The 24539-nt window shown below is 41.7% G+C and overlaps 2 protein-coding genes across 3 annotated transcripts in view; both read right to left on the bottom strand.

Annotated features, from left to right (window-relative positions):
* The window catches only part of LOC113035147 (protein TANC1-like), a 32793-nt gene extending 26046 nt beyond the window's left edge, over nt 1-6747 (bottom strand). The window contains exons 1-3 of one of the 2 annotated variants that reach the window (XM_026190494.1): nt 6283-6747; nt 6006-6172; nt 770-1377 (exon numbers count right to left, since the gene is read on the bottom strand). In XM_026190494.1, coding sequence (XP_026046279.1) covers nt 770-1377; nt 6006-6172; nt 6283-6556 — 1049 coding nt within the window. In that variant the 5' untranslated portion in view covers nt 6557-6747. The remainder of the gene's footprint in view (nt 1-769; nt 1378-6005; nt 6173-6282) is intronic. The other variant, XM_026190495.1, reaches the window with a different exon arrangement.
* A 9779-nt stretch (nt 6748-16526) lies between these two features.
* LOC113035369 (carboxy-terminal kinesin 2-like) lies at nt 16527-20164 on the bottom strand. The gene is made up of 4 exons (XM_026190904.1): nt 20144-20164; nt 17202-17366; nt 16932-17070; nt 16527-16693 (listed from the first exon to the last, which is right to left on the bottom strand). Exons 1-4 carry the CDS (start codon nt 20162-20164, stop codon nt 16542-16544), a joined length of 477 nt encoding a protein of 158 aa, XP_026046689.1. The 3' UTR covers nt 16527-16541.
* Between the last annotated feature and the right edge of the window lie 4375 nt (nt 20165-24539).

The following is a 24539-nucleotide window of genomic DNA, read 5'->3' on the forward strand; positions in this document are numbered from 1 at the left end:
CAGGACTTCAGGGAGTCTAATGTTTCTGCAAAATCTCAAATTACATTCAGTGAAGCCTGAATGTCATTGTTGCAAGATTCGAGCATTAATCTAACATGCTTCACTTCCACAGCTGTATTCTCACATTCTCACAAATGTTATGCAATGGAGTCATTATGCAAGAGAAGACGACTCGAAGAAGTGAAACAGCCTGCTTGAAATCTGATCTATGATGTTGCAGGGCTGCGTATGCAAACTGCTGACTAAAGGGGTTTATTTACAAATGGAAGCTTTGGTGCAGTCTGCAGTGTTTATTATGGACCGATTTCTGCGCAGATATGTGAAGAAAAACACTGAATTACTGCCTCTAATACATCCAGAGCCAGCTATTCTCCCCTTCTGCAGACATATCCCACGTTAAATTCTGCTCTCCTGCATTAAAATTGAGGACCGGAAATAAGCAGGACACTGCTTTAAACATTTTAGGTAAGAACTTTGTGACAACCGACAGGATGGACACCAAATTTAGGCATGATTAAAGCTGTCAGAGACCTAAAACAACTAATTCAGAAGCACTCTGAGATGCAAAACTTCATTCACATGAAGACACGTTTATCATATTATTCTGCAGCATTAGTTGTACTTTTCTTACTGTCCTACATGCCTATTTGTGCAATTCAAGAACCTTTTCTAAATGCATTACTGAAACATACGCAAACTCTAAATGCATTACAGAAGCCTGCAAACCAAATTGAGAGCTGCGAAGTTATTGCATTAGCAGAAAACTGACCTGGGGTCACAAAGGAAGTCCGTACTCTCTCCATCAGCTCTCCACACCAGCCACTCTCTGAAGGAAGGGTGACAAAACATGCGCGTCTTGTCCCTCCGTTTGATGAGAAAGCACGAGAGCAGCTCCATGCGTTGCTGAAAGTCCTCCCATTGTAGCTCCCCCTGGACGAACCCCGCGTTGATGGCGTTGAACAGCTGCTCGTCAGTCAGGGGGTGCAGCGAGGCGAGCGATACGTTGAGGATCGGCAGTGAGCGCTCAAAGGCTGAATTGGTCATGAATTTCATGTTACACTGTAACTGGTACAGTTCTGCCAGTGAAACAGGCACGACTTTGTAACTGGCACTTTTGATCACGAGGTGGCCTCTTTCAAACAGATCCAGGGTGAGTTTGAGATACAGGTAGGACCCTTGGCTGCGGGAGATCAGGTGGCTACTTAGCTTGCCGACTGTGATAGGATCGGCCTTGCCGTTCAGGCTAATATTGTTCATGATGTCCTTGCTGCCGTTGATACGATACTGGATATATGCGTTGAGGTCATTGCTGATCTCTTTGTTGTCAGAAAAGTCATCCAGGGAGATTTTGGAGAAGGGCAGGAGGCTGGTGATCTCCTATTGAAGACAAGATAAAGACAGAGCGTGACATAAAAACATACATCTGAGCTTCAATGTACTATTAAAGTGTCAATGCATGAAAAAAAGTAATTTGGTGCAGTGTTTGCATTACAGACACAGCTGTATTACTCAATACCACAGCCAATAAATAAATAATTTAATTAATTAAAAGCAAAAATATTCTTTGCATCCTGAGCTGCCATTAAGAAAAACAAAATCTGCCTGTGTACGTGTATTATCAGAGGAGTTTCTTTGAGCAGTGGGGAAGCAAGCATGCTGAGCTATCAGGCCAAAGCAGACACTTGTTACTGTTCAAAATGTGGCTGTGAGGAAAACAGGAGTGGGGAAACTGAGTATTAAGAGGCAGGGGATGGATGGGATGGTAGCTAGCGGGCAAGCAGAGGTCTGAACTAGGGCTCACATTTCAATCTGTGTCCCAGGGGTTGGAGAAATCAATGCACCTTAATCCTCCAATCCTCTGCCTGTCTGAGGCTAGAGAAACATTGCCTCCGCAAGATAACATTTTTCCTCTCCCTCATCATGAGAAGGCAGCGCAAACAGACAAACACACACAAGCACATGTATGCACACGCTCAATAAAACATACCGAACACAATCCACAAGATTGGGGGGAGGGGGTGCAAACAACACCTCAGAGATTGTCCAGATATTAGTCTAGCAGGCAAGGGCCAATATATCGAACCCTTCCTCCGAGGTGAGATGCTATTTGTCTGTTCAAAGCACAAAACAATAGCGTGACAATTTCATCTCTATGCACAACTCTGATTCTGTCTGCAAATAAGAAACATTTCATGCCTTCATATTTTCTTGTCTTAACAATGCTATCTTGATTATTCTTCCATGATTCATTTTTGCTATGCCCCGAGTTAGTCGGGCAGTAAAGCAGATAAGCTTTATTTATTCACTGAGGGGTTTTTTGCAAGAGACACCTGAGTACAAGCGACAAGTACAAATGTACACGCATAATATTACAAGTATGAAGTGATAATGCTTTAAAGTCGATCATTTAGTGCTTCCAATTTCAAGCTAAATTGCAGCTTATACAAACACTAAGCTGCAGAGTTTCTGAACTTGTAGCCGAAAGCTTAGATAGCAAAGCCATACACACACAGACGCAGGTTTACCGATGGCTTTTGCATATTAATGATGGCCAAATGGTTCAGATAACTTACAAAGCCGAATGTAACCACTGTCTGCACTGAATGGCAATGCTGCTGACTGCTGTGTCCAGAGCTTTAATGTTAGGGGAAACGGTATGAGAATACAGCATGGAGCGTACAGTTTGTGCTTTTGATCTTTTGTAGGAACTTGCTCTAAAAACTTTTGAAGGAAGTAGGAACCATCATCATTAGCTCATATTTCAGTTTCAAGAACCTTTGAGTAATGCAAGTGTATGGTCATTATAGTCTATTGCATGGAGCAGGACTGACAACCATCATGTCCAAACAACATTTTATATACATTTTCTTTATTTACTGTATTTATTTCTCTATTTATTTTATTTTGAATGCTGTGCATGGTCCAGTTATCGTAGAATATCTTCAGTTTATCATTAATTCTGTTATTAAGCATTGTGCTGTCGTTATGTGTCATGGCATGTGGTTGTACGCAGCCCTGTTTGTTCATTGTTTTCATTTTGAATTCTGCTTTTGTAATATTTCTCATCACGTCCCACCGGACATAGAGAATTCAATTTTGGAATTTCTTTGTGATTTTGCAACCATTTCCTGCATCTTACCCAAATATGTGGACTCGTAGCCCCCCCCCCCCAAAAAAAAATAAACAATAAAAAGAGAGGACATACAGGGTTTTTCTGCAAAAGACTGCCAACTCTCTTAAAAACTATTTAACTGACTTCTGTTACATTTTTGGAAAATTAGACATTTTCAGTCAGTGACTAACAGCCTTTCCATTGCACTTAAAGGGAACTTACTGAACATCATAGGAGCCTGATTTACAAAAACATTGTCAAACCGACTCCGAGGTTTTCACATGCGAAGTCGTCATATAGCTCCCATTAAAACAACAGTGCCATTTGATTCATTACTGCAGACAACTGCTAAGTGGTTACAGTGGGAATGTGAACAAAACAGAAATATAACAAGAAAAATATGATTACAAGAAAGTAAAAGACACATATGGCATGGTTAACAATGTGCTATCCTTTGCCACAGACCAGCATGTGCACAGGATTCACTAACAGAGGTTATAAAAAAAACAGCTACTGTTACATATGCCTTAAACCACACGTTTCCTTTCCAGCACAGTTGTTACTATGAAATCTACCACACGGACAACAAAAACACATCTCCGATAACCGACTGCAACCTTGTTGTTGTTGCTGTTCTTGCTTTGCCAGCCTCCAGGTGGCTAAAAACGTCACCCTAGCAAATTCACACAAACAGTAACTCCCTCTCATTAAACACTGTTTCACTTTGTCAGAAGACATTACAACACATATGTTGCAGTGTTCTGCTTATGGATGGATGGATGGATGGATGTTGCAGTGTAGTCGAAATGTATTACTTTAAGTGCAGTCACCTGGAACATCTTTCCACGTCAAAAAACCAATTCTAATGCATTAATAGAAGAGCATAAGAGGTGAATACAAAATATCAGCGCTACAATATATTGATTCACCACACTGACAGGGCCTTGCCTGAATTCTTAATAGCTAGGCTGAATTCACTATATAGTACAGCCCACACTGATGGACAACACTCGACCCTGGCTTCTGACTGAGCAATAATAACTCAAATTCCAGATGTCAATCAAAAACCACATTATTATCCAAGGCTCAGTGCTTTCTTTTTTCCCCCAGCAAGGAAAATAAGTTTTCATGTAGTTCATCAGTAGTGTCAAAGCCTCAGTTGTCAGCAGCGTGAATTTAATCCAAGTCCATAGCATTTCTGGAACTGGTCAACCTAGTGTCAGCTCAAAGTGACTGACTCATCTCTCTCCTGCCCTGCAGGTCATGTGTCTCAATTCTTTCCTGAATGTTGCTGGATATGCCTGACTCTGTAAAGAGTAGAATAACAAGCGGGAGCAGCTCAGGAAACACTTGTCAAAATGTAAAAATGTGCAGGGTCTGGTGACAGTGAGTGAGTGCCTAGAGAGGTGACGGCATGTCCAGCTAGACATTTGTTAAAATGAGAGAATTTTGATTCATTTCTTTTCTAGGGTTGCCACAGTGTTAGATTTTCCGATTTAGGATATGAAATGTTCTGGTCAACAAATCAATAAATGTGTTTTACAGTGTTTTATGGATTGGGAAACAGGGCCAGTGTGAACTGTAAGTGCAGGAGGACTGTTGGCTACAACCGGCATACTTTTTTTTTCTGCACTATAAGCCACACTTAAAATCCTTTAATTTTCTCAAAAATCGACAGCGTTGATGCTTTATCAGGTGTAACTATTAAGTTCAACATCCAAGCATCCATGAAAACAAAATTTATTAAATTTAACGGAGTTAGAAGTTAGCTCACTAGTTCCACCTAAACATGATATACATGACTAAGAGATTTCTGAAAAAATTTAAATGTACAGCTCTGCCGTCCCTTTCGACATAAATGAAGACAGAAAACTAAACAGCAGTGACATTTATAGGGTTACTGAAGCTTGGCTAGCTGGTATAAAATGATATGCTAGCGACACAGCTATGTTAGCATAACATAAACACAGTGAAGCTAGAGGATGAAGGCTAACTTTTTTTCACTCATAAAAGTTAATGTGAGGGTTCCCGAGGGTTAGGGACAAATGCAATCGCATGGCGGGATGCTGTAAACGGACCAAACTTCAATCAGGAGAACAACTGAGGTAATCCATCGACAATACAAAGGTTAGTCATTAATATGCTGCAACAACATGGGAATAGAGCAGCTGCAAGAGAATTCAGCATTTATGAATCAATGTGGATTGGAGGAAGCAAGAAAAATGAGTTGACTTATCTGACTGTTTTGTTTCGCTTAATGCGCCTTGTAATCCGGTGCGCCTTATGGTCCGAAAAATACAGTATATTAAGTAAGTGAAAACTAGCACTAATAACATTAAAATATATTAAAAGGTAAGACTGTAAAAGCACTTAGTTAAAGATGCTTAGTTAAACCAGCCTGTGCAAATTTCATTCAATTTGTATAAAAAAATATAACAACAGAAGTCTTGAGTGTTCAAACTTTTTGATAAGCTTCAGCTCAGAGCGCTTGGAAAGCAGATAGTAGAGGATAAGAGCAGACACGAAACTGGTAATTAAGTTAAGAATCAAGCCCTTAACAGCTTGCCTGTATCCAGTACTTCACTCAACAGTGTAACAGCCAAACTGCACCTGTGTGAGTTCATTGTGGGAAGCGAGTCTCTGAGTGTGTGAGAGAAGCAGCTGCAGCAACAGAAGAGTGAATGCCATTAGCAGTAGTTACTTTAATCAGCCGTAAAGTGTGCGGATAAGCAGAGTAGTTACCGAGAGGGAAGAAAGAGTGATAAACTTTTTAAAACTAAAACTCATCACCAGTATAATGTGACATCTGTAATTCTGACTCGAGGTGATTATAACAGTGAATATTTTGTCATCTGAGTGAACTCAGAGCCATGCTTTATAAGTTCTTTCTTACCACCAAGTTGATTCGAACAGTGACAACCAGTTTTAGCCAGGAGGGGAACTTGGCAATGATTTTTGTGATGAAGGATGCAATGGTGTCTCCATAGTCTGGTTTGTGGAACTCCGCTTCATTCAGCCCGTCTATTAAGATTATGTAATCTTCCTCTGGAATCCTTCGCTCTGCAAAGACATTTACAAATAAACTAAATATTAAAATACTATGAAATGAGATTAGTGGTCTCATACACGATGAAAATGAAATAGTGCAATATACAACTACAGTGTTTTACCTTTCCGAAGGTTGGCCAACGGTTCCAGGACTCCTCTCCGGAAAGCAGCCATGGGGTCTTGGACACAGGAGCGCAGACTGAGCATGCTCTGGAGGTGGGGCTCTTTCAGCAACAGCTCCCGGTACGCACTCAGTTGATGAGCTCTGCACAGAAGGGCTGCGATGCTGTGCACAAATTCTGGGACCAAGCAAGTGTACGTGTTATCTGCCTGGCAATAATGATAAGCCACCACCTGGAAGACAAAAGGAACGAGAACAAACGCGAGTGAAGCCATTGCTTTTTGAGAATCAGGAAGAATTAAAAATATGATTCACTGACTGATGGGTACATTTGATAACTTTAAAGCGTTTACAAACACCAACATCTCTGGTGACTGAAAAACTACCATGACAAAGTAAGTAAGTGAGGCTTTTGATACCAACAAGCCTCCATAAAACTACATATTATCTCTACAATGTCAAAGACATGATTTTATCCTTTCATTATTTCACACAGAAGGGATGATGAAGAGATTGGGCAACGGATGAAAAGCTATAAAAAGAAGTGAGTAGATCCCAGGTGGATATCTAAAGGTAGAATCTTCTGTACCTGAGCAGGTTTCCGCAGCATTCAAAGGAGGTCTGATTTAAAAGGAAAATGTAGGGACAGAGGTGGAGAAGAAGGAAGATGACTGTACTAATTACAGTCCAACCTGGAGGAGCTGACACACTTCCAGGCCCACAGGAGGAGGAGCAGGTGATCGGTTCCTCTGACGGCTCAACCTCAGCTGTTGCTGTTTAGTTCTCCACAGAAAACCGATGACCAGCTTCTAGAAAAATGACTAAAGCCTCAAGATATGAGACTTTTTTTTTTAACATTTAGCATCAATAAATGTTTTGGACCCAAACTTCTCCCCACAGCACAGATCTAAATGCATATTTATGGTTCTTTCTTTTTCAAATAATAACATATAACTCACATGCCAATAAAGGCACAATTAAAGCTAGCGCAAATTAGAAAAGAGGGAGGTAAGATTTTAAAAATTATAGCTGAACTCCCTGGATGTATATAACCCATCTTTAGTAAGGAAAACATGTGACATCCAGTCAGAAGATGGACCAACTGAAACAATAACACAACCACTGATTCACATCTTCTCCAGAAACTGTCAAAAATCACGACCACCAGAATTTTTCTCTGATGTTATGCTTTACCCTAAAAGCAGCAAACGTCTGAGAGAAGTCCGAACACTCCTTTCTGTCATTTTTGCGTCACACGTTTTTTGAGCTTCATCACAAATGTGACATAACAAAGAGGGAAACTGATATATTGAATGCCTATTATTGTACAAAGTCAAGTAACCTGCTGTGTGCATGAACACAACTCTTAATAAGCCCCCTACTGCAGTGATGATTTAATTTAGCATACAAGTCACGCAGACTACCGCCTCATCAATGAGCAATACGAATCTCGACACACGATGATGCAAGGCTCTGCAGTCAAACCTCGGTAGCTCATCTGCTGGCAAAACAATAAATGCATTTTCAGAAATGTTACCTAAAGGCACGTCTCGATAATAAGAATAAAGCAGAAAGGGTAGTAGCCTCAGTGCTCCTGTTATGAGACCACTTTTAAATCAATGATTAAAAAAGCACTGGCAGAATCTGACAGAAGCTGCTCAGCGTTGCATCACACATCACAGGAACAGAGCCCCTGTGAAGGCGCCTATTGGAAACACTTTTCACCATAATTGGCTCAAGAGATACTGCTTGAGTTTCACAGACATTTACATGAAGCTCACTGCATTACCCTAGCTGTCTGGTGCATGAACTGTCCCCTTTGACAGGGTCACTAATTAGGAGGCCTCCCTGACAGGATAAGAGTATTAAATTCTAAAGGTGTTAGAAGGACAACAGGTTGTAATCAGTACCATTAAACGCAGCAGAATCAGTAGGAGACGTCACATCCACTGAGAAAGTCCTTCACAAAGCTGCCACCTATTAAATTACCTTACAACCTACCATCACAGCACTATTCAAACTCAACTGACTACAACAGTGGATCACAAATCTTCTCTGAATCCCGGTGGCCCCCAATCATCTTTATTAGACCTGCTACAAGGCAATAGCAGTGCCAAAGTCATCAAATGGTGCTTTTAGCAAGCAGTATTTCCAAAATGTAGTGAACGTGCACCTGCTATGTGACTGAACCCTCAGCAACACAAGAAGAGGTGGTGCGAGTAAAGATGCGGGAGTGAAAAATCGACAGAGAAATTTCAGTGGAAACAGAGCGAACAATTCCAAAACTAAAATAAAAGAGTCGTAGGCAAAAACCGCACACTGCTTAGTCGGCGTGCATCGAGAGAGGAACATTTTAAAGTGAAACATCGAGGACTTGTCTGTCCACTTCACAAGTCTGAAAGAGAAAGATGTGCAGAAATATGCTCAGTGTCTGGTATGCATGTTTGGGGGGGGGTTTCGGTCACAGACAAGTGGTTAACAATGTTACTGACGGTGTGGGGGAGTAACAGAACACATGTAAAGCTGTTACCGTGCAGTACTTTATATCTTGTGAAAAATGTTGACAAGCTTATACAAGAAAACACTTAATCTTCTGCTCAACAGCGCTGACACGTAAACTTCCCAGAGAGGCAGTATTTAGACTTTATTTTGCGATCCTTGTAACGCCAGAAAAATCAACAGATGGAATATTCATCTGTCAAAAAAGTAAGCACTGTCCTCAGTAGTCAGTGTTGCTCCGCTTCATGGAATTTTGAGGATCCTTATCATGTTCAAACATCCCAGTTCAACACTTGAACAGGCGGCCTTACAATATATTTAAGCACCTATTTGAAGTTGACACAGGAACGGATACCAACCAGTAATTAAGCAGTAGTAGTGCCATACATGTCGGTATAACTGATAGCCGCCTAGATAAATGGTGTTGCTATTTGAAACGTGTGTTGATGTTTGTAAATTCCTAAATGACGTCTAATATTGATGAAGCTGGCTCTGTTTGACGTTGGTGTGTGTTTACATTCTGTGCTCTCAGGTCATGGCTGACAGGGCTCGCTGTGGGTTGTTGCTCCCTGAGGAGGTTCTAATCACTGACTAGTAAACTGCAACCTACCCTTATTGTTATGTATAATTTTATGCATCATTCAACAGAATATATCACAATTATCTGTGGTCACTATTAAAGAGGAGTTTTCAGAAGTCAGACTGAAGCTGTTGTAATCATAAGATAAAATTAAAAACTAATAGCAATACTGTAGCATGAAGCAATTATGCCCTAAATGAACTCATGATTATTTGTTTGCTTCTGCCTTTAATCTCTGTGCTCCTATTTAATATCTATCAATAAAATAAAGAGAAATTTATAGATTAACCAGACAGCTCATTATCTCAGATGCTGTTTCACAAACACAGGACAAACAATAGTCACCAAGGTTCTGGCACAGAATGAATGCACTAATGATGAATACATATTATGTTTCGCCGTGGTAGCTTCTTTTCTCTCATTGCTTCTTTAGACTCGTTACTTTTTGGGGGTTTTTACCGAATACAATTTCCTTGAACAGAAGTGCCGTCTCTGCTATGCTGTGACCCCAAGAAAGATTTTACACTGTGTGACGAAACCCTGGGAGAGAGCATCAAGGACGCGATGAGACAACTTCATTTATGGCCTGAACCAATCTAAGGTGCGTGTTCTGCCGGTCTCAGAGGGCAACACTGCATAACTATGACATCAGCCCATAAACTCTGGGAGGACAGACAGACACAAGCACACCGGTGCTCACACGCAAACCAACACACATAAACAGCCAAACATTTTCTGGTCTGTTAAGCTTTATGAGCCACTGTGCGCCTGGACCGTCCAGGTTTATGTCACACACAATAATGATGAGATGTAAAAATGGTACGGACTCTTGGAACAATAGAATCATCAGGGAACAACACATCCAACTGTGGGCTGCAGAAAATATCAAAGCAGTGGCCACTGTGTAAAATACATGCGCAAGCTATGAGCTATGGTATGCAAGGAAATATCAGTACCGTGAGCCTACCATGTACTACTCCTTACTTCTTCTATAGCTTGTCCTCATCCCATCTTACTCCATTACTGCCTTCACAAGTTAAATTGCTTACCTGCTTCTAATTGTAAGGGCCTAGAGTGGACATTACACAGTTGCATTTCTCTGGTATGTTGAATAGGAACTGGGACTAGATTTTATCAAAGAGAGAAAACAGTCTAGAAGTAGACACACGGGAACTGTTACTATATTTCATCAAGAATAAACCCAAGGGAGGCAGGAGTCAAGTATCTGAACTTCAAAACATTGGCAGCTGCTACATACAGACTAAAGAGGTAAAGCAAAACAACATATTCAAGGAAGATTCTAGAGGAAAAAGTCTCATGAGGTCTTTTAAACTTTGAGTCGTCTCTGTCTAGGCCAGGTGTTTGACCTGAGTCACTCATGTTTTTATGCTTCTTTTCACAGCTCAGCCCAGGTTGCCCCTGCTGTGATTTTCCCTCACTGGCAGAATTGTCTGCTTTCAAAATTCAATGTAACAAACATTTCATCTGTGCTCTAAACTGTTTGTCTTTTCTTCTCTTTCTGTTTGCTCCTTTGAGTTGGACTCTAATGTAGTCTCACTCTTTTGTTTCTACAGCCTTACAGTTAACATACCACTCTGGTCCGTCAACGTTTATTCAAGTGTACATTCATTCTATCAACAAGCATGGGCAGCCCTGCTAATTATGGAGTAAAATCATTAGCATAAGCTTGCATTAACATTTGAGCCATAAAATATACTCCTGATTAGTTCAAGATTCACTTACGTGTCAAAATACAGATGCACCGAGTCTATGTCCATGCGGAACATGTACACGGCGGTGCAGGCAAATAGTCGCAATCAAACTTATAGCTACATGCTAATATGTTGCTAGTGTGAAGTATGTCAGGGAAAGCTGGGTATAATTCTTTGTGCCTCTTTGCAATAGCAGAGCACTTTATTTTCAACTAAGTGTGAGAAGATCTTGCAACTTACTGCAGCTTGAGGGAAAGTTTGATCATGTCTTTTGTAATAAAAAATAATATTTTGCATTTGAAAGGTAATTTTTTGGGGGGGGGGGGGGGGGTCCTGCGCATCTCTAGTCAAACCTGTCCAGGGCGTACCCCACTAGGATAAACTGCAGGCAACGCCTCCAACCCTGAATGGGATAAGGAGTAAAGAAGGGAGGTGGGTGAGTGAGTGGATGATAAAAGCTGTACATGACTCATACTGTCAGCTTAGCTACAAACTGCATTTAGGCAAAATTATATATAGGAAAATGCTAAACGTACTGCTGTTTGATTCACCAAAAATAGGCCGAGGTCAAAAGCAATAAGGTATGAGGAGACCTGGGAATAGTATGGGTGAAAAGACATAAGGGAAAAGGGGGTGAAGGGGGAAATATCAACAACTGTGACAGCTGTGTGGATATGGTAAGCTGAACCACAACAGGGAGGCTCCAGGGCAGGAATGCAGAACAGATCAGCCAGACCGGAGCGTGTGCTTAGGTTTGACATGGCGAGGCAGTGGCGAGCCACACCACACAGCAGCTGTCTAATCCCAAACTTCTGCCTTGATACTCCTGTTCTGAAAAGCACAGTCCGTTCTTTGAACTATTGACTTCTTATTTCTTCTAAACCTACTACAGATGCTCTCACTCTTCGGTGTCTATCACTCGCTTGGATTAAACTGACATGCCACATGTCAGCCTCTGGCACGCCACATGTCAGCCTCTGGCACAGGTCGTATCTCACGGTTACGATCTTGACAGGCAACACAATGCAGTCACAGATAAAAAGTATACAGAGCATTTCCTGTATACTTCTTGAGCTCCAGATGTCAAGACCTCAAAAACCAAGGAGTCTTACCTGCTACAGAGTTTGGCCTCGGCATCATGAGGGAAGCTGATGTCTGTGGCGGGTACGCAATGGGTCCCTCAGGTGAGTGACTTGGAGGGTGTGGTGGCCCTGGAGCACCCGCAGATATGTTAGGGTGCTGCTGGTCTGTCCTGGATGGGGTGTCTGCAGGTGTTGCTGTGGCACTGCTGGAGTCTTCTTCGGCCACAGGAGAGCAGGTGTCCGCCCGCACGCTCTGTGCCAGGCCATGGCGACCGCTGCCTCTTAGGCTGCCATCTTTACTCCACTCCAGGCTGGAGCCGCTGCGGTCATCATTCTCTGAAGAACTAGTGATGGTGGCTGAGAGCAGATTTAAATTAAAAAAAAAAAAAAAAAAAAAAAAAAGAGAGGGAGAGAGAGAGAGAGAGAAGGGATTTTCAGCAAGTGAGGGAGGTGAAATGAGGGGAAGAGGCACAAGATATATCTGAGTAATGGTCTTTATGTGCGATGAACATTTATCCGTCTTAATCTCTAGTGAGACACCGAGCTGTAATGGAACTTTCAGCTTTGAGTGGCTTGGTGGTTTTGCTGATTGCCCTATCAACAGTTCTCAGAAGCTCATTTTATATTTACAGCGATCGTCTTCCTATACTCGTGAAACTCGGAAAGTAATATTGCACAGATTTATAGAACGTAATGTATTGTTATTGTTAAGAATCAGCGTTTGAATGATTTGGAATCATCCAGTGCAAACAGCAACTGCAACTGCAACAACTAGTCGGAGGGGAAAATGCAAAAGAGCAGGAATAACAATATAAAACCAAACATGGACATTTTTTTTTTACCCCTTCAGTTTAGACAGGTGTCTCTTCTAGAAGAAGAACTCCTTTAATCTCCCCTCGAGCCAACACAGCGACCTACCACAATCTTAAAAGCAAAGGAAAGGACTAACTCTCCATGATGACAGGCAGCTGGATACAGGAACATCAGCACTGTTAGTGGACTGGAGCCGGCCAGCCAGCTGGCCATGTTTGCATCACACACTACTAATCTGGATTTCATAATGGCGCAGCACGTTGCATCACCACTAATATTAATACAACAAACACATCTTGGACCCTGTGATTCCTGCGCTGGTTTCCTGGGCAAACATGAAGTCCTCTCATGGCAGCAGTCACGATAAACCCTGCTCGGACCACGGCATTAAAAGTCATCGTGATCTGACTGGCTAAACTACAGGACCTTGCTAAGAAGAATATGTAATTATTTATTCAAGCTTAGTGAAAATTTGAATTTTTATTTTATAAACAACTACATGCAGTCAAGTCCAGGCCCCTCGTGAAGGACCTTCTGAGGGAGCTGTTTTGTAAATGTTAAGACATTGCAAAGTCTCACTAATTCCATCAAGGAGCTTTTAATGCAAAACAAAGCCAAATTAATGTGCTTCTGAAATCAGAGTCAAAGTGAAACTTCAAAGAACAGAGAACATTAATCACAGGCATCAGTCTGACTTGTGGACGCACTGTGACTTTGTTCTTTCTTTTCCTTCCTGCACAATTTTATTAAGGAGTGTGGGTGGGATGTTGTAGACCAGTGGTACTTTACACCCCCTTCCCAAAAACACTCCACCCGCCCACTCAAGTACATAGCAGACTAGCATGCCATAGTCACCGATGTAACAATTTAATTTAACATCACTCTGCTGCAGATTTAAAAGCCCTCTGCTGCAGATACAGCTCAAGAATCTGCTGTTAGCAGTGAAGCAGCCAGTCAGTCACAGCTTCAAAGGATAGCTAAACACAGCTAATTAGACTCGAAAATTACATGCACATGGCATTTCATAGTTTGTAATGGGTGTACAATAAAGGGGTCGTAGAATTAGGGATCAAGAAAGGAAAACAAGCTGACCATAGTTATAGCACATGCTGCATTTCTGCAAAACTGTGTTCTGTCCGTTTCAAAGTTCAGGTGTTTGATAGTTGCTCATAACGTCTTCATTACTGACAGATTTTGATGCACAACTAGTGTTACTTTCTGCATGTCTGTGTGGGTCTGTGGGTTTGAGCAGCTAATGCACCCTCCCAGCAATCTGTCTGTGACCACAGCAAAGAGCTGAGAGAGACGGAGGCACCGATTTCCATTAAGAACTGGGTTTTATGCAGCATGACTTTACTTCATACCAGCTCGTTTCGCTAACTTTCCTGAAACCTGCTTACTGAAGTTAACAACCACACTTGCAGAGATGGCATTCTCTCACAAAACTCATTTTGAGTTAACTAAAGTAACGTAATTGCGTGCAACTGACAGCAACACATTTGGCACCAGTGCACATCTTATCCTGGGTGGTGTCAAAGCTGCAAGCTGGAAGATACTATATCGCAGCTTACATAAATTATTCAGCACGTTAGCAATGATATTGCTTTGGGGGGCAGAATGACTGAATCATGGTAATCATTTATGTCAACTCTGGAGTATTGGAAATCCAAATTGTTGTGTTGGATCTTGCTTTGGCATGCATTACTTTCTCCTGCATAACTATAATTTTCATCAGCAAGTCCGATATTCTTATTAGTTCAAGAATATCAGACAAATATAAGGGCAAGGGAAAAGTTTAAAATCTGGCACCCTGTCCTCTAGTCTAGGAGTGCAGTCAGGGAAAAAAAAAAAAGGGGGGGGGGGGGGGGGTTCAACAGTGGATAAATACAGCATCATAGAGTTACAATTTGCTATTCATTCCTCACTCAGAATGGAATCCCAGCATTTTTATAGGCACTGGAGGCTTTGTGAGTAGAAACGGCAGTTGAATTAATGCATCAATAGACTATGCCATCTTCCTGTCAGCTTGAGTAAATCCCCTGACGTCTTTTAGGGCTATTACTACAGATACAGCACAACGTCACACTGTGGCAACTGTCACCTTAACGCCGTCTCATGCCGATACAGCTCTGTCTAAACCCAATGACGTACATGGGGAAGGATGAATATAATGTGACACAGATGGTATTCGATCCCAAAAGGTTTCACACAACGAGTAGTGACTGACACTGCACAGGTGTGTTTTCTTTGTTCTAACTCATAGTGCAGATGAAGCAAGTCAGATTGCAAATTAAAATTAGAAGAGCTTCACAGGAAGTGATTAGTGATTATAAGCAATGCTGCAAAGGGGACTGGGTGTCCATGCTAAAGTGCAAACTAATAGACTACTAAGGAATCAGCAGAGCTGTTGGTATTATTAATGTTCTCATCAAACCCAGAAACCAGTGCAGGCACTGGTAAGCTACAAGTGATAAATTGGAGGCTGGTGTTACATTTTTGTCATTGCTATGAGCTGTGCTACTAGTGCATCTCGCACCAAGCTGCTCAGTCATGCAGGACACATGGTTGAAAGGGTGAGGTGGGGACTAATTTGCACAGGTCCATGCAAACTAAATGAGGAGGCAATGGTGAGGCCATATTTCTGAGCTATGCACAAAAGAAATTATTTTCACTGAAAATTTCTTTTTTAGATTTATGTAATTTGGATTAAAAGAGATGATGTGAAAAGTAACAGTTTAATCAAAGACCATTCATTTAAATGAAATTTAAGTGCCACCTACTTCCACCTCTGACCTGTGTATAGCTGCTAGATTATGAACAAAGTAAGACATTTTTAAATGCATACAGCGCAACCCTGAACTTCTGTACACATTACCCCGTAAAGAGTATTCAAATATCCTTCAAAGTCGACATTAAATGTTGTTTAATCTGTCAGATCCTTAGTACAAAGTACAAATGGACCGATCAACTGGCCAGGGATCGGAATCAGACGATATTCAACTTCTCGACATGGAGTAGTGACTGGCTGATCAGCTTCCAGTATGTCTGATTACAAGCCAGCTAGTTTCATATATGTGCACAGTGCCACAGACATATAGGCACACACACTCACAGACACACACTAACCTGTTGTTAGAGGCAAACCGCCTCACTGTGTTTCCAACATCAAACTCCACAGACCCTTAAATCACCCTCACCCAGCTGAACATTGAATATTTTAAAGAAGGTAAGGAAGAAGAAGATGTTGTTAAAGTTAAAGCTATCCAGAGCTCATAGCCAGCCCCAAGCCAGCAGCCTTGGTATGAGTAAAGATCAACACAAAAGAAAAATTCCAGAGATGAGTAAAAAAAAAAAAAGCGAGAGAGAGAAAGGATCAATGCCCTGTGATCTGGTGAAGTTCCTGACATTTGTTTTGGTATATGAATCTGTTGTACCTGCTTTATTTGTAAAGGTAAAATATGTCAGGCAGTGTGGATGCACAGCAACTCATTATTAGACAATTCTTTGAACTTGTTTCCAATAGACACATCATGCTCATCTGATCTGATCTTCTTTTGCTTCCTTAAAAAACCAGTCAGCTGCAGACCTTTTTGGCCAGAGCGGCGATAACGACGCCCAGGTTGGACAGTGAGCTGTTGATGGCGGTCATCTCTTTGAAACGGTCACCCTGAGACTGGCTCTTCACCATTCGCTCACTGCCAGCCAAGTCCACCAGGCACAGAGTGGCTACACACACAGAGAAAACCAACTCTTATAGGAAGCAGTGATCCGTTTTTCCTTCCATTAAAGGTAGTTTTAATACTTTACAAAACACTTCTTTTAGCGCTCAGGGGCTCAAACATTAACGTTGAGTCATCAGAGCAGATTTTGCACTGGTTACAGTAACAATAACTAACCAGACTAAATATTATAGATCCAAAAAGAAGAAGCCACATTCCTGATGCTGGTACTTCCAGTGTGATACATTTGCACTTGACATCCCTGCCGGCATTAACTCCCTCAATATCCAGCTGGAAGACTGAGTGGGAGCGAGACGAGCGGTCATTCTGGGCTGTCTGGGCAGTGGAGCGATTCTGATTGGCCAAAGCAATCAGACGGAGAACCTGAGAGGACGAGGGAACGTTTTAAAACATAGAGCATCGATAAAGTTTGATGTATTTTCAAAGTTTGGTAACAATTTGTCAGCAGATTTGAAATTAATTTGTTCTGAGCTACAGATGTCTGTCTGCTGTACCTGATCCTCATTGGAGACCCGCTCATAGGTGAGATTAGTGATTGTCAATTTGTTGCTGGCTGTCTTGCGGATCTCATGCTCAGGTCTCTTGCTGGACTTGCCGGTGAACACAAGGTCCCTCAGGGTCTCATTGTAAATTTCGACGAAGCTCGCTGTGAACGTGAACTGTGAAGTGAGTGGGGGTTAATGCCCCACACTCTTTTCTGTCACTGCTTTGAATGCACAGACTGGTCTTAATGTTGATCTTTGTAATCTTCAGTGTTACGACCCGGCTCAAAAGCCGCAACATAAAAACAGAGATGAATAGCAGAGTGTGGGTGAGAAGAGGTTTCATCCTAAAATGGAAAACCAGGTTGGCTAAAATGGAAAACCAGGTTGGCTAAAATGGCTGGTGCCACCAAGGCAAAGACTAGTGCACTGCCGGGAAGCTTGCCTCAGGTATGCTTTTATCCACACCTGACTAGGTGTGGCCAATTAGCACCAGCTGAAAACACTGAGACGATTAGAAGCTGCAGAGGGACGTAACATTCAGTATTGATATTTGTAAATGTAAACTATGAGGATTTATTTATTTTTAATTCTTTTCTTTTTTTTCTTTTTTTCCCTCTTTTTTTCTTTTTCCAAATAAATGTCCCGATTGAGTAATGAAACTAACCCAAAGGAGAATTCTAACAATATTAGACAGGCCATTCAATATGCTTTATCGTGGACAACTCGTGGCTAAAAACCCACACACACACACACACACACACACACAAACCTCTAATCAAACATGAAAACGGATAATCCAGCTGAAGCTTCAGACAGCCGTCAGACAGTGAAACACTGCCATCTGCTGGACGCGAATAACAAAGACGCTGCTTTGACGGGTGAGGGAGTTTCAACAAGTCTGCAACGACTCAAGCATCAAACTACAGAACTATTCTAGCGGACATGGTGCTCTAATGACTGCTTCATTAACGCAGGTCAGAAAGGATCAAACATATCAATAAATCATAAAACACAAAACGTCTCTTATTGCCCAGGGCTCAGGAAGTGAGTGTGTTCCTTATAGCCTATTAAACCTTAGCAGGTTATTTTGATGTGTTACAGATGAAACAGCTATCCAGTAACATTCAGCTACAAAAACGCTTTTTTATAATTACTTTTTTACAGCTTCGCACTTTTACACAAGTTTTATCATCAGTGTCACAATGGCTGCTGCTAAAATTGAGTACAAGATATTTGTTGGCCTGATTAAAAGGTCTTGATGCGTGCTCAATCATCAGGGAAGTAAATCTCCAAAAGTTGATTCTGTTCTTCTGGACGTAGCGTTTTCAGTCAGAGAAACCAGCCGACTGAAGGAACAATGGGCTGGGAGGTCAGTTCCTTAATCATGATTATGCAAATTCTCATGACCATTGATCAACAACCACTGATCAATGGTCCTGAGTACCATTCACAGAGAGTTGGAGAACGGCTGCAATCACAGCATTGTAAGATGGTGACAGATGTACCCTTAGGCCCCCTCCTTGATTCAGAGAGGGTCTTTCCCTTTTCACGTAAATGGCCTCCTTGACTCCGCCCTCAAACCAGCGTTCATTGCAGTTATTGTTGACAATCACATTGTGTCGTGTAACCATCCAGCTCACATATTCAATGTAAATGATTTGTTGAACTGAAGACATGATGAATGTTCCTGCATTAAACACATCCAGCCTAGTGTTCTCACTCTCCCTAAATGGATCTGTTACATTAGTGATATATGGGAGTTGTGTTTCAGTCTTTTCCACATGAGGACATTTACATTTAGTTTTTGCTTTACTGATGAGTGGCTGGTTAACCTGCAGTGGTTGAAGTATGTGTCGGTCGTCTGGAAGAGTAGGTGTAGAAGACGTCTTTAATGAATGTAATGCTCTGAAGGTGTCAGTGATTACTGTGAATTCATTATAAAAGTGGATTTCAGTGAATAAAGTGAATAAAGACAGGCCCTCATGGTGACGCTCAGGTGTCCATAAAGTGTAACAGGAGAGCTTTGTCATACTTTCAGAGATTTTACATGAGCCAGTCTTTCAAAAATTACATAAATAAATAATTCATTCATTCATCCACAGGAAACACAATGCTCATATCTGAAAGTAAACTCTGATATATATCCCCGACTAGAGTTACTACTAAATAAAGGATCGCCCCAAAATGACTAAATATATAAAGACACTCTCCAGAAGAAGTTAAAGGGATTTTATTTATTGTACAAGCAATATCTTCATAAGAATTACAAATTCTGCAGACATATTACCTTCTTACTGAACCTGAACAACTCACACACAGACGTGTCTGCTGCTTATCTTTGTTCAAACATGATGTTTTATCTTCTCTTCAAAACACATTACTCATCTTTCTGGCATCGTGTTACATGAAAACACCTGCATTCTACCTGTGTCATTGTACCACAAAGACAATGATTGCAACACTGTGCTTGCAAAATAGAAGAAATAAGACGACCAGCAAATACATAAAAGATGGTAAAAGTGATTCCATCTTTGTGTCTCCTCCCATTGTTTCCCCAGTCTGTCTAGTTCCCATATTCCCAGGACACCGCTGGACAACAAGTGGGTATTCCAAGACTGAGAGACAGCCAGAGTTGGCAAAAGATCAGACATTCTCCACTTAAGTAGAAGTAAAAATACTATTGTTCCAGTGAAAGTTAAAGTACTGATTCAACTTCATTACTCAGCTAAAGCAAAAAAGTACAGGCTCGAAGCGCTTACAGAGAAAAGCAGACAACAGAATACAACAGAATGCTGATGGCGGCAGTAACACACACTTGGAGGAGAGGCTCCAGCCGTCCATTCCAGCCCTATCCCTAACATTAACTCTAACCATAACTTTAACCTTAACCCTATCAGGTCTTGTTTTACAAAGCGATTCATGATTAGAACAAAAAACACATTTACACATACCGATGATTTGTCACATAGCATCGTTACCTGTTGGGATGAGAACGTGTTGTTTCCAGAGCACCACAAATTGGGGTGTCTGTAGCTCAGGTAGAGCAGGAAACCTACTAATCAGAAAGTTGCTGGTTCAATCCCCGCCTGCTCCAGCCTGCATGCCAAATATCCTTGGGCAAGACGCTAACCCCAAGTTGCTCTCCGATGCATCCATCGGGAGGATGAATGCGTATTAATGTTAGATAGAAAGCACTTACAGAGAAAAAGCATAGAAAAAAGTGAGTGCATGAATGAGGCAAGTTGTAGAGAGTAGAAAGGTTTTATACAAGAACCAGTTCATTTACCGTTATATTTTAGTTTCATTTTCAGTTCTGTACTTTTTACATGTAATATTGATTCATTAGATTGACTACATGCATTAGACCTAACTTGCTGACAGCAAATTTAAACAACCGTAATAATTTATTTTCAGCGTCTGAAATATTTATTTAGTTTGTTTTTTGTTTTCTTTTTGGCTCCTGATATTAGTCAACTACTATTTGTCAATGTTGAACTAATAATGAATCTAAGAAAAGCTATTTGTCACGGTTGGCCAGCGTCAACCGTGGGGATGTGAGGAAGGAGGAGCCAGGCACGGAGCTCTGAATGCAAGCAGTGCGTTTATTTACAGTGAATGGAAAATAACAATAAATCCGCAGTGCGTTCCCGACTCCCGTGAAATGTCCTCTTCCCAGTGCTAGTGTTCCTTGTCTCCGCTCCTCAGTGTCTGAGCACCCCGTGCTCGCTGCCCTCTCGTCTCCACGCTTCTCCTGGGGAGATAACAAACAGGCAGCCGTAAGACACATACAATGCGGCAGACTATCCGTACTGACTGGCCGAGAGACTAACGTGAAGTCACGCAATGATCCAGCGTCAGAGAGAGCGCCACCGCATTCTTAAGTAGCTCCTCCGACAAGGCTTGATCAGCTGTGTGATGGTCTTCAAGTGTGGCCAACCACCTGGCAGGGCCACACCCACCAGGCCTGAAGGTGCCTGTAAACAGGTGCTCTCAGAAACTCCGGCATCCACACACACACACAGATATACCTGCAAGCAGGGAGAACGAGGGACAGCACACCAAAAACACACATGTCCATAACTGCTGGGTCGTTTAGACTCCTGAGCTGTGCACGAGGGGTCGAACACCCACTGGAAGGCCGGGCACTGGTTTTCAACCGTAATATACCTGATGTGCTCAGGTAACCTGTAGCGCCATGAAACCACTGTCACACCAGGGCGCATAAAAATGATGCTTTAAGACACTGATGGGATCGGGCAGCAGGGAAAACATCCACAAAATGCTACTTTCAGTTTGACTCCCTAAGACTACCTAAACTAAGTAGAGTCATTACATGCTTGTTAAAAGCAAACTCTCATATAGTTTTTAATGTGCTTCTTTCATTACAATGACTAGATAAAGAATGTGGCCCTGTCTCTATTTAACACTGGCTACCCCAAAATGTTTCCAAACCTACAACCGTAACTTTCACTGAGAGATTTTTAGATACGGTTATTGAAGCTGTGGGGTTAATTTTTTAAGTAACATGAGAGAGAGGCAGCAGCATACTGTTAGATTATAATATTATTTTATGCCATGTTATACCCCTAACTAAAGATTGTGAATTATTATGTAGTTTTAGTTTGCATTATTCTCCTGAATTAGAAGAAGCTGATAACTATTGCATTAGTTAAACTGATTTGCATTAAAGTAGACTGCTGATTTATTGTGGATGAATGATATTGTTTTATGATGCATAATACTGCTGCAGAAAGCCATCGCCTTATTTGTCTGATTAGAAGAGAACAGAGCATGCTGGAGTTTTCTGCCCCAACTCAGCAGGAGCAGATAAACGGGGAGCCAAGGTCGTAGCTTAGGCGCCGTGTGAGAGAAAAGCATGTGAATGTTTAGGCTTTTATGATAAGGTGGGAGAACCAGAGGCTATAAGAGTTTGAGCAATGCTCCACCATTTTGAGATCTGAGGCTGTCTGCATCAGTGTCCGTCTCCCACGCGTGTGACTATTAAAATCATCGTTTGACTTAACCCGGCCGGACCAGTGTTGTTATTGTGGTTTTTTTCCTCTTGTCTCTTGTCTCAATCCCCATATTTTGAACCATAACAATACACACAGAGCATCAGTGATAGAAAGCTAGGCTAACATAGGGTAGCTACCTGTTCAAGGAGAAACATGTATAGGCCCATCTCAAGTGCCAGTGAACATCTAAATGATTCAGGGAAGACTTTGGAGAAAGTGCTGTGGGGAGATGAAACCAAATTCCAATTATGTGGCTTTAACTGACCTTTTGAAATAGGAGTGTGATGCAAAAAATAGCATCCCCGCAGTCAAGCAGAGAGATGGAAACATTATGATGTGGGCTACAGGACGACTTAGTCGGGGTTCCAAGCAGTCAGGAAATGTGACATCGTCAGACTGCAGGCCACGGATTGGCTCGTCAGTCGCGGCACTCAATGAGTCATGAGACGGTGTCTTTCACTAAAATCAAAACTGCAGTTTTTTAAAAACCCTGCAACAAGGCAAATAGCTGCACAACACCGTGGTTTCCAAGTGTGACAAAAAGCCACAGATACATCATTCACACATTCACACACTGGTGATGGCAGCTACATTGTAGCCACAGCTGCCCTGGGGCGCACTGACAGAACATTGCAGAACCTTCAGCACCTCGTATGAAAAATATTTGACTGTGTGCATGCTTTTAGCACTGTTTGGATTTGAGAAAATCTAAAATAAATCGAAATTTGCTTTTAGAAGTTGTTTTATAAAGTTCAGTGGTATATTATGCATACAATAGGACATCTATTTAGATTTACATCTTCCACAGAAAAAACTGCACATTACTGAAACTTAGTATACTGGACTTTGTTGTTGTCCCACACAGGTTCAATTTCGAGTGGTAGATGGCTCAGTGCTCAGTCAACCAAGATTTTATGATAGTGGGCACAATGAGATAGATAAGCTGCTTGTAAACAGTACTTTTATGCTCTCTTTTTCCATTTGGATAAGAAAGAAAGAACCAGGAAACAAAGGCAAACAAATAATCTGTGCCTTTATCCCAGATTCACATTATAGGAACAGCTGCTCAATGACCACTGTAGTCTTTGCTTACAGCACTTTTATCTAGATCTATGCAAAGTGATCCACTACACCTACTTTTACAGTTAAATCATTTTATGAGCACTGATGCCATTTTAATCTGAGTTTCTACTCAAATACAATCAGTAAAGAAAAACACAGTCTGTGACGTTTGTTTTGAAGGAAAAGGTATTCCCTGCAAATGTTTATCTGTGTGAGACTATTCAGAAAACAGTCATTTTGTTTTATAGGTGAGACACTTGGCCTCTTTTTTCCTTGTTCTACGTTTGTCTTTTGTCCGATTACTCTGGAACACAAGATGGAAAACTGATATTCTCATGTTAAAAATATAGAAAAAGGATTTTATCACCCATAAATGTTAACTTCTCATGCCTCTAAGCACAAGCAGGAGCAGAAGTGCCCTCTGCAGTTTGTGTGTGGAAGTGCAAAAGCTTACAGCACCTGGTTTTCCCAGGCGGTCTCCCATCCAAGTACTGACCAGGCCCGACCCTGCTTAGGTCACGATATCGGGCAAGCAGAGCTGAAGAGGAGGATGCAGGAGGCCTGTGTGTGTTCAGCAGCCTGCTGCATTGGAGTTTGCCTGGTAACAGATGACTCAAACAGCCCACACACCCGCTGGACGTGACCGCAAACATGCCCCCCTACACCTTTTACATAGCCCGGCTGCTCGAGTTCTTTTGCTGGTTTTTCCCGCGACCCCCCACCTTCTTCAAATCCAACAAAAGTGGTATCAAACGTTTATGCTACGTTTGTGCTGTAAAAATTTTTGTTTGTGCTGCTATCATTTTAAAGATATTCAAGAAAATTTCTAGAGGTCCCCAGAGGTCAACCAGCCCCCCCACATTAATTAAATCAAACAAAACTGGTGTCAATCAACTGTGCTACGCTTGTGCTGGTTTGTGCTGCTAAAATTCTCGTTTCTGCTGCTTCTGTTTTAAAGATATTAACGAAAATGTAAAGGTCAAAAGGTCTCTTCAGTATCCTTCCTGATGGCAGCAAACTGAAGACGCTGTTGAAGAGATGAGTGGAGTCACCTGTAATGAAGAGGACCTTTCGAATGAGGCAGGCACAGTAGATCTCCTGGGGAGGGAGGCAAGAGAGGACCCTGCAATCCTCTCCACTGCTCTCACTACCCGTTGTCATATTTTTCCTGCAGGACCCAGTGCAGGAGTCATACCACACAGTGATGCAGTTGGTGAGGATACTTTCAATGGTGCTCTTTAGAAGGTGCTCATAGTGGGGGTTGAATCTC

Source organism: Astatotilapia calliptera, chromosome 13 (genome assembly GCF_900246225.1).
Source record: "Astatotilapia calliptera chromosome 13, fAstCal1.2, whole genome shotgun sequence".
In the NCBI taxonomy this organism is placed as follows: Eukaryota; Metazoa; Chordata; class Actinopteri; order Cichliformes; family Cichlidae; genus Astatotilapia; species Astatotilapia calliptera.